General features: G+C 36.0%; 1 protein-coding gene across 2 annotated transcripts; it reads right to left on the bottom strand.

Annotated features, from left to right (window-relative positions):
- Positions 1-1,460: 1,460 nt before the first annotated feature.
- On the bottom strand, positions 1,461-11,521 carry LOC121380725 (WW domain-binding protein 1-like). Of its 2 annotated transcripts, none has more exons than XM_041509678.1 (5): positions 11,341-11,521; positions 8,048-8,076; positions 6,854-6,931; positions 6,423-6,555; positions 1,461-5,129 (listed from the first exon to the last, which is right to left on the bottom strand). In XM_041509678.1, exons 1-5 carry the CDS (start codon positions 11,392-11,394, stop codon positions 4,947-4,949), a joined length of 477 nt encoding a protein of 158 aa, XP_041365612.1. In that variant the 5' UTR covers positions 11,395-11,521; the 3' UTR covers positions 1,461-4,946. The 2 variants fall into 2 exon arrangements, with proteins under 2 accessions (XP_041365612.1, XP_041365611.1); XM_041509677.1 differs by having other exon boundaries at positions 6,414-6,555; positions 11,341-11,505.
- Between the last annotated feature and the right edge of the window lie 107 nt (positions 11,522-11,628).

Here is an 11,628-nt window from a genome sequence, read left to right as displayed (position 1 = left end):
TTCCAGCCAGTGCACCACAACTGGTAACAAAGGCCGTGGTATGTACTATCCTGTCTGTGGGATGGTGCATATAAAAGATTCCTTGCTGCTAATCGAAAAGAGTAGTCCATGAAGTGGCGACAGCAGGTTTTCTCTCTATACATCTGTGTGGTCCTTAACCATGTCCTACGCCATATAACCGTAAATAAAATGTGTTGAGTGCATCATTAAATGAAACATCTTTCCTTCATCCCCTGTAATTAATTGTAGGATTTATTAATACTTTGCTTTTACCTAAACATTGTTGGAAAAATTGGGTGCAGTTATGTTTAATGTTACCATGAGAAAACACCAATTTTATCAATCATCAGCTGTTTGATGTCAAACATTTTGTAATTTTGACATAGTTTTGGAGGAAATGTCGTTTTCCACTGGCAGCAAGGGATCTTTTATATGCACTTTTCCAGACAGGACAGCACATTACACATCCCTTTGACATACCAGTCGCGGGGGCAGTGGAATGGGACAGGAAATAAACCCAATCAGAGACTGGGTCCTCCGAGGGGATTCAATCCCACAACCCAAGAAGCCCAATGCAAGCTATGTGGTCTAGTGGATAAGCTGCTGGACAATCAAGCTGACTGGTTCAAATCCCATCAAAGCCGACTCCCCACTTTCATCTTTCTAATCTATCACCCTCTGCCCATCATTCTAATATGAAGACACTTTCTAATTTCTCCTACAATTTCAAGCGGTTTCGACCCAGTTGGTCGATTTGTCTTCCGAGCTGTCCACGCTATCACCTACCTTCCTTCACAGTTGCAGTCTCTATCTGCTTCCCTGCACCCACCTGGCATCCTCGTCCTCTGCCGCTAATAAAGCTTGTCTGACCCATGGCACTAACAACCACTGGTGGTAGGGGAGCATAGTAGATAGTTACAAGTGCCTCTTAACAATGCCAGAAGTAATTACTGAACATTCCCCAAAGTGGTCAGATAAGCCCACAGCTTTTAGTTGATGGACAGGTGTGTGGCACAGATAGTCACAAGAAACAAGGACTGGGTTGTGGAGGTAGATGGCGAAAGAAGTTAAAAGATGGGAGTTGCCAGTTCGGGAAGAAATGAGATGGAAGAGAAAGGAAAGGGGGCAGTGGGATAAAAAAAAAAAAACCGGCATCGGACTACAGATATTGAAATAGCAAACCCGCTGTCGTCACTTCATGGGCTACTTTCGATTAGCAGCAAGGGATCTTTTATATGCACCATCCCACAGACAGGACAGTACATACCACAGCCTTTGTTACACCAGTTATGCAGCACTGGCTGGAACGAGTAACGGTCCAATGGGTCCACCTACGGGGATCGATCCTAGACAGACCGTGCATCAAGCGAACGCTTTACTACTGGGCTACACCCCGCCCCTCCTGTCTATGGGATGCAGCATAGCGTAAAATATGAAAATAAAAAGACAACAAGTCAAAATTCTTCCATGGTAAACGATTTTACTCTTTTTAAACATACACAAATGATCACAGATTATCATCAACACATTCGAAATGCGTAGTTACAAATCATAATATATTCTCAGTTAAAACAATGCTGGCCTGATGAAAAATGCTGATATAATGGAAGCTTCCAATAACTGGGTTTCATCAAGAAATATATTTATTCAATTTGTGAACAGTTATTGTGGAGAGGTATAAATCACCATGATTTGTGAAGTGTTCCATTGCTTGCATTATGATTATAGCGACAGCTTCAACATTTTCACAGTTTTAGCATGCAGTCTTTATTCCTGTATTTTTAAATGGGAGCCACTGCATAAAAAGGTATCCCTTTTCACTCCATCTGGAACACTGATTCATTATTCCTAGGCACAGTGCTGTGTATATACAGCATTTGGTCTCCACAATTTGCAGACATTTTAAAATTGTTTGCAATAAACCGATGGTTCCGGACATGCACCATCAAGCATAAATTTTGTAGCTTGAAATTCTGTTGTGCGATCTTTTAAAAGCATTTTCGAAGAAACCAAACGAGTCTATGCACCAAAGGGTAATAATCCAACAAATCATTATTCTGTGCACCAAATGACATTAAACACTAAAATCACAAAATATGTTTGTGAAAATGTTGACCTGCCCTTGCTGTGACATAATTATTCGAGTTACTCATGGATTAATGGACACTCTTACAGTAATCAGAATGACTTTCAAACAAATGGGAAAATTTTGTTTCAAATGTGCATATTTAAAAACATAACAAATCAATATATTATTTCTGTAACAATTAAAAGAGAAAACGAGATCACACACACACATATATATGTATACCAGATCACACATACACATATATATATATATATGTATACCAGTTACGGTATTGTGACCAGGAGAGTTGTAAAATAGGAATGGTGACTCTACTATCATTGTGGCCCATTCGTCGCAACTGGACGGATCCAACCTCTGCTTCAGGAAGCCTTATTTATATATACAAACATCAATAGTTGTTAACTTCAAAAAGTCAAAAAATATTACTTGTATATACAAACATAAATACTTGTAACTTCAGAAAGTCAAACAGATTAATCATATATACATATACATACACACACAAACATAATACCAACAGTCAAAAGGGTTGTTTTTGTATACAAATTCAAGGATTGGTAATTTTAATAAGTCAAACAGTTGTTATTTAAAGTTTGAAATTGATTATTTTATTTACACTCATGGATTGATGAACCAGAGAACTGCATTAGGGCCTAGGCACTGTATTCACGGCACAGCGTGTTAGCGCAAAGCCATTCATACATGTGGGTGCAAAGAGGTTATGTGGTTCATACATCCAGGAACGAAAAACATTTAGGTATTACATTCAATTTTTATAATTCAAGTTTATAACTGTTAGGTCATTAAAAAATACTATCAAACAACAATCAAATTCTTTTCTTGATAAAATTAATTAATAAAAGCAAATAGGGAATCTCCATTCTATGATTCAGCTTTTTTTGCCAGTAGCCAAATGAGAGAATTCTTATATTTGTGTGACAAATAACGTATTAAACAAATATGTCTGCATGTTTTCTTCAATAAACATTAACACTGATTGATTAAAACATTAACAGTTATTTTATTAATTTTAAACATTAAAACCCCCAGTTGAAATGATCTATTTACTTACTTTAAGCATTTCCATTAGTAGTGCAAAACTGATGATCATGCAGTTATGGACATCAGTCCCCCCCCCCCCCCCCCCCCAAGTCACATGATATCATTTGGACCAATCCAAGCATTTATAAGAATAGATTATTTACAGATTGGAATTTTATATACACACAGCCATAAATGTTTATAACACAAAAGTCAAAATGTTTGCTGTCTATACAGACATAAATACCAGTAATAGAAACTTGAATGATTTTATATCAAATTCCAAAACACGATATATGTCAATTACCAGATTTTGTGGTTAGCAGTGATGGCATACTGATGTTAGTACAGATCAACAATACGACAATAGAGTTTCTGTGAAAACATGATATATGCCTAATGAACAGGATGTTAAAAGTGTGCTTTGTATGATATAGGTTTTGTATTCTTACAGCAAAACAACATTTTTCTCAAATTTACATAAATGTGCATACTGTGCTTTAGAAATAAACTTTTTACCTATAGACATTTTTAATTTTTTTTTAAATTGACAAACAATCTGATGCAAGACAAGGGCCAAACTGCTTTGGTAGAGGCAAATATATAATGTATGTCTGGGTAACAAAGTCAAATTGATTTTGCAGTTCAGACTTAGAAGATTGCAATTTCAAATATATACATGAACAGGTAAAACAAATCATAATGGGCTGAATTTACAAAGCCTGCTTTAGACTTACACACATGTAGCTACATACATTTACTATCGTGCATTCAACAAAAACACGCTTCGGAAATTCGGCTAAGTAAGTACAGCCTTGAAACAGTAGTGCCAAGACACAGCACTAGCTTGGTGTATTACACCAAGATAATTCAGTGGATATATTCAGTACATAACCGTGTGGAATGATCTAGTACCAAAACAGTGTTATGTCCCCTCACACATTTGAACAGCATGGGAAATGGTGAGAAACAGAAAACAGGTTTCCCATACACACACATTAAACTGTATGTTAAAAAGTCTAGCACTCCACTAATCTGCTTCCACACACTAAACTGCTAGTTGGTCACAAACAGTAAAATCTCATGGGTCTACGACTAGAACTGCACGAGAAATAGCCTACCTCTGCAGCGGTAACGATGGATTGAAAAACCAACAAAGACACTCACTTATTTGCAATATGACAATGTTATTTTGACACTGCTAACAAATGAACCTTTTCTTAACAAAATGCTTTAAATAATGATTAAACATGTTAAATCTCAAATAAGCTTTTTGGCAAAATCAATTCTGTTGGGCCAGTTTCCATTAACACGCTTTTATTGGTACGAGTGTATACATACACAGCACTTTTTCAAATATATGATGACGCATAAGCATTTAGTGTACTGAAAAAATGTTGACCAATGAGCAATTTTTCCTGTAACAGTAGTTTTTCAGGATGGTGACTTCATAACATGTTTTTATTTCCAGCTTCAAAGAAAACTTCGACGACATCAAATTTTGTACAGATATCTGCTTGCAAAAATGCAGATATGAAAAGCATGTAATAATGTGCACAGAAACGTACCCAGAATCATGTTAATGAAAACCTGGCCAAAATGTTTTTACAATTTTTCCAAAACCGTAAATCCCTGCATGTGAAATGGTCTGAAAGAGTAACACCTCATACTCTGTAATCAATGATCAGAGGCACAGATGACCTTCATACCACTGTGTCACAGTCACAGTTATCATCAGACTACAAGATCTGTAAGTGTCTAGTGTTCAAACTGGGAAGGGTTTGACAGTACGTATGTGTGTGTCTGTTCACAACTATCATGTTCCGTTTATTCCCGGTCCGCCAATTACTTCAGAGTAGGACGGCGGTGGGTCTGTCGGCAAAGTTTTGGACAACTTGGCTGAGCTATAGGCAGGAGGTGGGTGAGATATGGAGGCAAAATATGGACGGTTTCCACAGCAATCACTCTGTGGTATGAGATCCGGTTCAGATGCGGAACACTGAAAATAAAATTTAAAAAAAATTAACTTTCATTAAAGAGTCATTGCAAAGAGATTTTCAAATGATTGAGCCTGTTTAATGGCTAAAATTACATATTTAATTTATTTTCTTGTTTGGAATATCAGTGTGAATTTTCAACCAGCATTCTGAGAGTACTGCTAAAGCAATACATGTCCCCTACCGGGCCCAACACATTTGATTATCTCTTAAGTCCAAGGGTCATAATTCTTTGAAAAATCAGTACATTGCCACGAAAGTCAAACCTGACCTGTAACAATATATGATAAAACTAAACACACAATTTCAGCTCAGTATTTCGACACATTTCATTAAAAAAAAAAAAAAAACGTATCGCCTAAATTCAAGGGCTATAACTCTATAAAAAAAATGGATAAATTGCCATGAAAGGCAAACTTGATCTGTAACAGTACATTATAAAACAATATGCAAAATTTCAGCTACCAATATCTTGAGGCATTGTGAACCAGTAGGGCATTAATAACATAAGTGTAACATAGCAGTCAAAAGGGTTGTTCTTATATACAAATTTAAGGACTGGTCATTTCACAAATTCAAATAGTTGTTAAAGAAAAAGTTAATGTTTGTTTTATTTAACGACTCCACTAGAGCACACTGATTTATTAATCATCGGCTATTGGATGTCAAACATTCGGTAATTTTTACATATAATCTTAGCTACATTTTTCCATTAGTAGCAACAGATCTTTTATATGAACCACCCCACAGACCAGATGGCACATACCATGGGCTTTGATATACCAATTGTGGTGCACTAGCTGGAACGAAAAATAGCCCAATGGGCCCACCAACGGGGATCGATCCCAGACCAACTATGCAGCAAATGAATGTTTTACCACTTGGCTACGTCCTGTCCTTGGTAAACAAATTTCCTTATCCCATCACATAAAACAACAATTACATTTTACACACATTTCTAGCACTATACAGATTTCTTTCAAACATGACGGCCACACAAATGTATACTAAGTGAAACAATAAAAGAAAAAAGAAAAAAAAGACATCTGAACCCGACAGCGAATAGAAAAGGAAGGAAGTTGTAGTCACGTGACTGGAACAAAAGGGAGTATACAGTAGAAGAATTTTAGGCCATCCCATTGGCTGTTTGGACCAGACCACTTGCGCAGGGTGGGGTGGGGGTGCACTTGTTGAGAACAGGTAATGTTGAAAAGAAATGAAAATTCAATCATGCAGACAATGTTCTGACAACACTAAATCTGTTTTCGTAGTTGACATATTCTCACCACATGTACCGAGCGAGGTGGTGATTCAGATCGTAGTGGACTGTAGTTGAAGCCGCTGATGAAAATCAACCCCTGATTCTGTCGGAACCGCCATAAACATGTGCAAGTGGACAACAGCATCAGAAAGAAAACGAGACCAAACCTGGAAGCAAAGCAGAGCAATACACGTATATATACAAGCACTGTGGCAGTTGATTTACATTCTAACATACCAGTGTCTATAGACTCGCTGGTTTTCCGTTTAAAAAAACAGCTATTTCCCGTTTCAAGTTTTTATAAAGTCTGTTTCAGAATATAATATTTTCACATTAACATTATGGATTTTTATAATTGATCATCACCTCGGATTGTTATCGGTTGAGCAAAACTGATCAATTTTCTCTTATAATCTATACAGGAAACATCACTGGTAAAAAGATGATAAAGCAGCCAATACGAACCAGAAATACCACAACTCCCACACTTTGTACGACGTGCAGCAGAGGTTGTCACCACAGCAGTACTCATCTTCGTTACACCTGGTAAAAACAAACATCATCAAAACACATCCAGTAGTAAACAGGTATATAGCAGTACTTTCCGGTATAGATTCATCAAATTGAAACTGCCAGTCACTAAATATATATTAAAAAATAATAAAATATAGCTCATATTCATTTCATTTCAGTTTACCGATCATTTCAGAGCTAGCTCTGCCACTCGCCTAATTCGCCAGTTGCGAATTCGGAGCAACTGGCGAATTTTATTTTAATTTGGCAAAAATAATTTGTGTAATAATTGATATTTTGTTGAGAAATAACTATATAGGTTTTGGATTTTTGAGATAATTTGGCAGAATTTTCTGATCACTCAGAGCTAGCCCTGAATTTATTTGTTTAAACAGTCAATATTATTCATATATTAGGAGAGTTGATTATAAAATCAATATTTGAATACTTGATGATAAAACCAACAAACCGCATGTATATTCCCACATGTACGAAGTGCGTACAAACATGTATAAATTTGGGGTTTTTTATGTCAAATGTTCAGTCATATCCAGCATTTGCCTTACAGTTAAACTAGCAGCTTGTCCTGTCACAATTTGGCTTAAAACACTGCTGAGTGCAATTAATCTAATTAATATAAAAATAAGCAATTAGCTAATTAGGCTGCAGAAGGGTGACTTGTAATTTACAACTGGTCTTGGTGGTGTTGTGGTTAAGCCAGCAGACATAAGGCTGGTAGATACTGTTTCCAGAGTGGTACAGGCTCCCACCCAGAGCGAATTTTAACAACTCAATGGGTAGGTGCAAGACCACTACACCCTCTTCTCTCTCACTAACCACTAACCAACTGTCCTGGACAGATGGCCCAGATAGCTAAGGTGTATGCCCAGGACAGCATTCTTAAACCTTAATATAAGCACGGAAATATGTTGAAATGAAAATTGTAATTTACAGCTGAACAAGTACGAAATCTAACCACTTATCAATGTTCCATCACCTCATTATAAACTTACTGTCATCTTACACATAGATTAATGTGGTCACACGGAAGATGTCATTTATATAATATACATTTATTTAAACATTTAAAATTCTGTACGGTACCAAGAAACATATATATAATAAAATAAATCCTTAAAAACTCACCTTTTACTATCACAGTAATATGCTAGGACCTACAAAAGACAATAAATGCAGTTTTTAAACATGCAATTTAACTAATAATGGTCTCATTAATGAAACATGTATTGATCAGTAACTTTTGACTACTGGCTAATACAAACATTACAAAAACTTTAAAAGAAATGCAATATTCCTATCCGAAACCATCTTCTTCTTTTTGGGGGGGGGGGGGGGGGGTTCAGACAGAAACAATAAAGTTTAATGTTAATTGTTGAGTGAACTCCAAAATAATCAAACAACAGGTTTGTAGCATTAGATTTATCAAATTGCATGTATTGTATGTACACAGTATTTAACAACCCTTTTGTCAGAATTTAAAAAAAAGAGACTGTTTTAAAAAAACTAAGCATGCACCATCTCTATCCTCATTAGCTCGAGTACTCTGACAGTAAGATAGCTATATGGGCATTTGGACGGTTATTAGCATATTACAGTCCGAGACCAAGCTATGTAATTTTTCTTGCAAATGCTGCCCACCAAAGAGTAGTCAAAGATTCCCACTCTAATACAACAACAATCCTATGTTTGACATCAAATACCTTTACAAATTACATCGATAATTTTAGAGTTCCTTGATAAAAAAAAATCCACATATTAATCACTAATACACACACTATAGAAAGAAACCCGACAGCAACCACATTCAGCTAAGCTTCAGAAAACTCTGACAGCAGGATTCTAAGCTTGCTGACCTATATCATGACGTAGCATCACATGATCACCACTCGGTGATTCAGTCTTCCAGGGTCTCAAAATTACATAGCTTGGTCTCGAACTGTTATAGGCTAATAACCATCCAAATGTCCATCTAGCTCTCTTACATTCAGAGTACTTGGGCTATATCCTCATATATAAACCGACTGGAGTTACAATCTATAGCAGTATTTTGTTTACAAATTGCTATGGTAGGCTGCCACAAATGGGGGCAAAATATCTGGTACATTACGTTTTCTGATAAATTTTTTATTCAATCAGACATTGCTCCTGATTGGTCCCTAATTTCTGGCAATGTCACCCAGAGTTCATTGCTTTGAAAGATTTCAATTAAAAACAAAAATGACTTTTGACATTTTCAAATGGGTTGTTTGGTGATCATTGGTGATTCAATGAGAGTAAAATTATTACTATAGTCCATCCCATCCTTTTATAAAAATGTTTTTTTGTAAATAATTTCGGTTTGGTCTGACGTAAGAAAAAAAGTAAAAGTGTTTTAGAAATATAAAAAAAAAAAGACTATTTGATTAAATTCACTACAGAGAAAATAGTGTTATCGCAATAAAGCAAGACTATACCATTCCATAAACCAAAATGGCAGCCATAACACTGTAAGCATTTTTTTTAACTATGGTATGTATTACAGATTTATTTATTTCCAAACAGATTATTTTTTAAATTGCACGTGGTTAGTGCACGGGGCACGTTACGTCAATACTTTTCTTAACATGCACGACAAGTTGCTTCCCTCTATGTAGCATATTTTAAAATGGCGAGGGACTTTTGACGGTTGTCATTGGAAGATTTATTTCTTGATAATGACACAAGTACTTCAATCAGGATTTAGTGAGTGCATGTGGTAGGTTATACATTTTTGGTTTGTGTTTCCATTTGTTGCACTATTTTGTTTGAGAAACATTTGAAACATGGTGCCACAAGACTGACAAGTTGTAATGACATTTACTTTTCGGGTCCCTACGTCGGCTCCACTTGTAATGAAATTTACTTTTCGGGTCCCAATCTAGGGACCACGGGTTCGGCTACCCCTTTCCGTTGTAGACTTTTGCTGGTACTAAGAGTCTATTAATAATTCTCTAGAAGGCTGAAATTACTATAAACCAGACCGACTTGGCTAGCACAGAAAATCCAAACTAACAAACAAACAGATTACACATTTATTCGAGGGAGTACAAACAAATAACAAATATGTATGGTAGTCCTCCAAGATCCATATATGAATTGACTACCACTAAATAAATAAATTTACACCCACATATCCATACAAATAAATATTTATATTTAGGGACGTGTATGAATGTGTCGTGGATAATCCCGACGAAGAGAATATTCACGGAATTAAATTTACATCTGCAGGACAGCACACACCAAATAATTAGGCTCTACACCTTACACGATTACCCATCCATGCCGGTGTACACGAACTCTGTTAAATCATATATATTGGACCGCCCCCTTCAAAGCTATTTTTAACCAAAACACCCTATTAAATCCATATAATTAGGACTCACTTATTCGGAATGGGGTTACAAACCATCGACAATGACGAAGACCGCTTATTAAAATCAACGAGATCCTAATTTAATCAGGTTTAATTTATTCAGACGGGTCGTCCGTTCTCTAACTCAGCCAAAACGATTAAGCGGACAGTTCGTGCATGGTAAAAACACGGAATTATATATGGGACGATTACACCGTACACGTAACACGGGTCATTGCCTGACTCGCTTTACGTAGTTAATTTATAATTTTAAAAACCGAAACTTATAAGATATACATTGGTTAAACGTATGTATAAATGGGTAGACAGTTAGGAATGGAAGCAAACATGTTTACATATATATATAAAACGAAAAACAACACAGCACACAAAAACTAACCTCACAGAAAAACAACCTGTGCGCAAGTGGGGATGAATAACATGCGTCAAAAAATGATCTAACCTGACCAACCTGATTGGTTGATTCAGTCAGGCCACACTCTTGCACGGACTTCTGCCGACAACATTTAAAACGGTTGCAAGACACTTATTGTATTATCCCTCATAGCAATGAGAAAATAACGTTCCTGATATTCATAAGTGACTAGAGTTACATCATGCTGTTAATGAATTAGTAAGAGATATAATCAGAATCTTAACTGAATATAATAACCAAAGAAAATATGAAAAGATAGACAGACTGAAAACCAGGAACGCTACAAAGTTTTGATTACCAGCTACATATAGGGTATGCAACAAGGTTCGGACGCAGAATAACGACATGAGTTCTCAATTTCGACTAGATATATGATAGTTACTGGATACGAAGCGAAAATGAACGTGCCACAGTGTCTTGTAACGAACCCTACTGCTGCTTGGTCAGACTCAAAGCCGTTTGTTTTCGGTTTTGTCGTTTTACCACCTCAACTATTTTATGTAAATGTTCTACATATTATTTTATACGATAAAATAACACGCTAATATACAAAATGTATCAAACATTCAGCATAAGCTAATGGACTGTCATGACCGTGGCAAAGCTTACCTGAGACAAAGAAAGAAAAAAACAGGACACAAAAGTTACTGTTTTGGCTGCCATTTTCTTTTGTGACCTGTGACCTTAAAACATCTGATATTCACAACTTTTATGTAATATTGGTCAATATATACCCAGAAACAAAAAATCTATTAAAATCGAAATAAACAAGTAGTCAACAGCTTGTGAAAAATATTTATTTTAACAAATATAAAATAAAATATAATCATTGTATCCACTACAACATTTAAGCGCAAAAATAAAACAAAGTTAACGTCGAAAAGAATCATTATTAGA

This window comes from Gigantopelta aegis, chromosome 9 (assembly GCF_016097555.1).
Source record: "Gigantopelta aegis isolate Gae_Host chromosome 9, Gae_host_genome, whole genome shotgun sequence".
Classification (NCBI taxonomy): domain Eukaryota; kingdom Metazoa; phylum Mollusca; class Gastropoda; order Neomphalida; family Peltospiridae; genus Gigantopelta; species Gigantopelta aegis.
The sequence above is the reverse complement of the archived record's forward strand: the minus strand, read 5'-3'. Positions and strand labels throughout refer to the sequence as shown.

Bases quoted from the DNA above. Each gene is read 5' to 3' on its own strand.
- LOC121380725 (XM_041509677.1), bottom strand. From the start codon at position 11,394: ATGGCAGCCAAAACAGTAACTTTTGTGTCCTGTTTTTTTCTTTCTTTG. The intron at 8,077-11,340 runs GTAAGCTTTGCC...TGTCTTTTGTAG, and splicing joins TTTTTCTTTCTTTGTCTCAG to GTCCTAGCATATTACTGTGA. The intron at 5,130-6,413 runs GTGAGAATATGT...TTTTATTTTCAG, and splicing joins CACCTCGCTCGGTACATGTG to TGTTCCGCATCTGAACCGGA.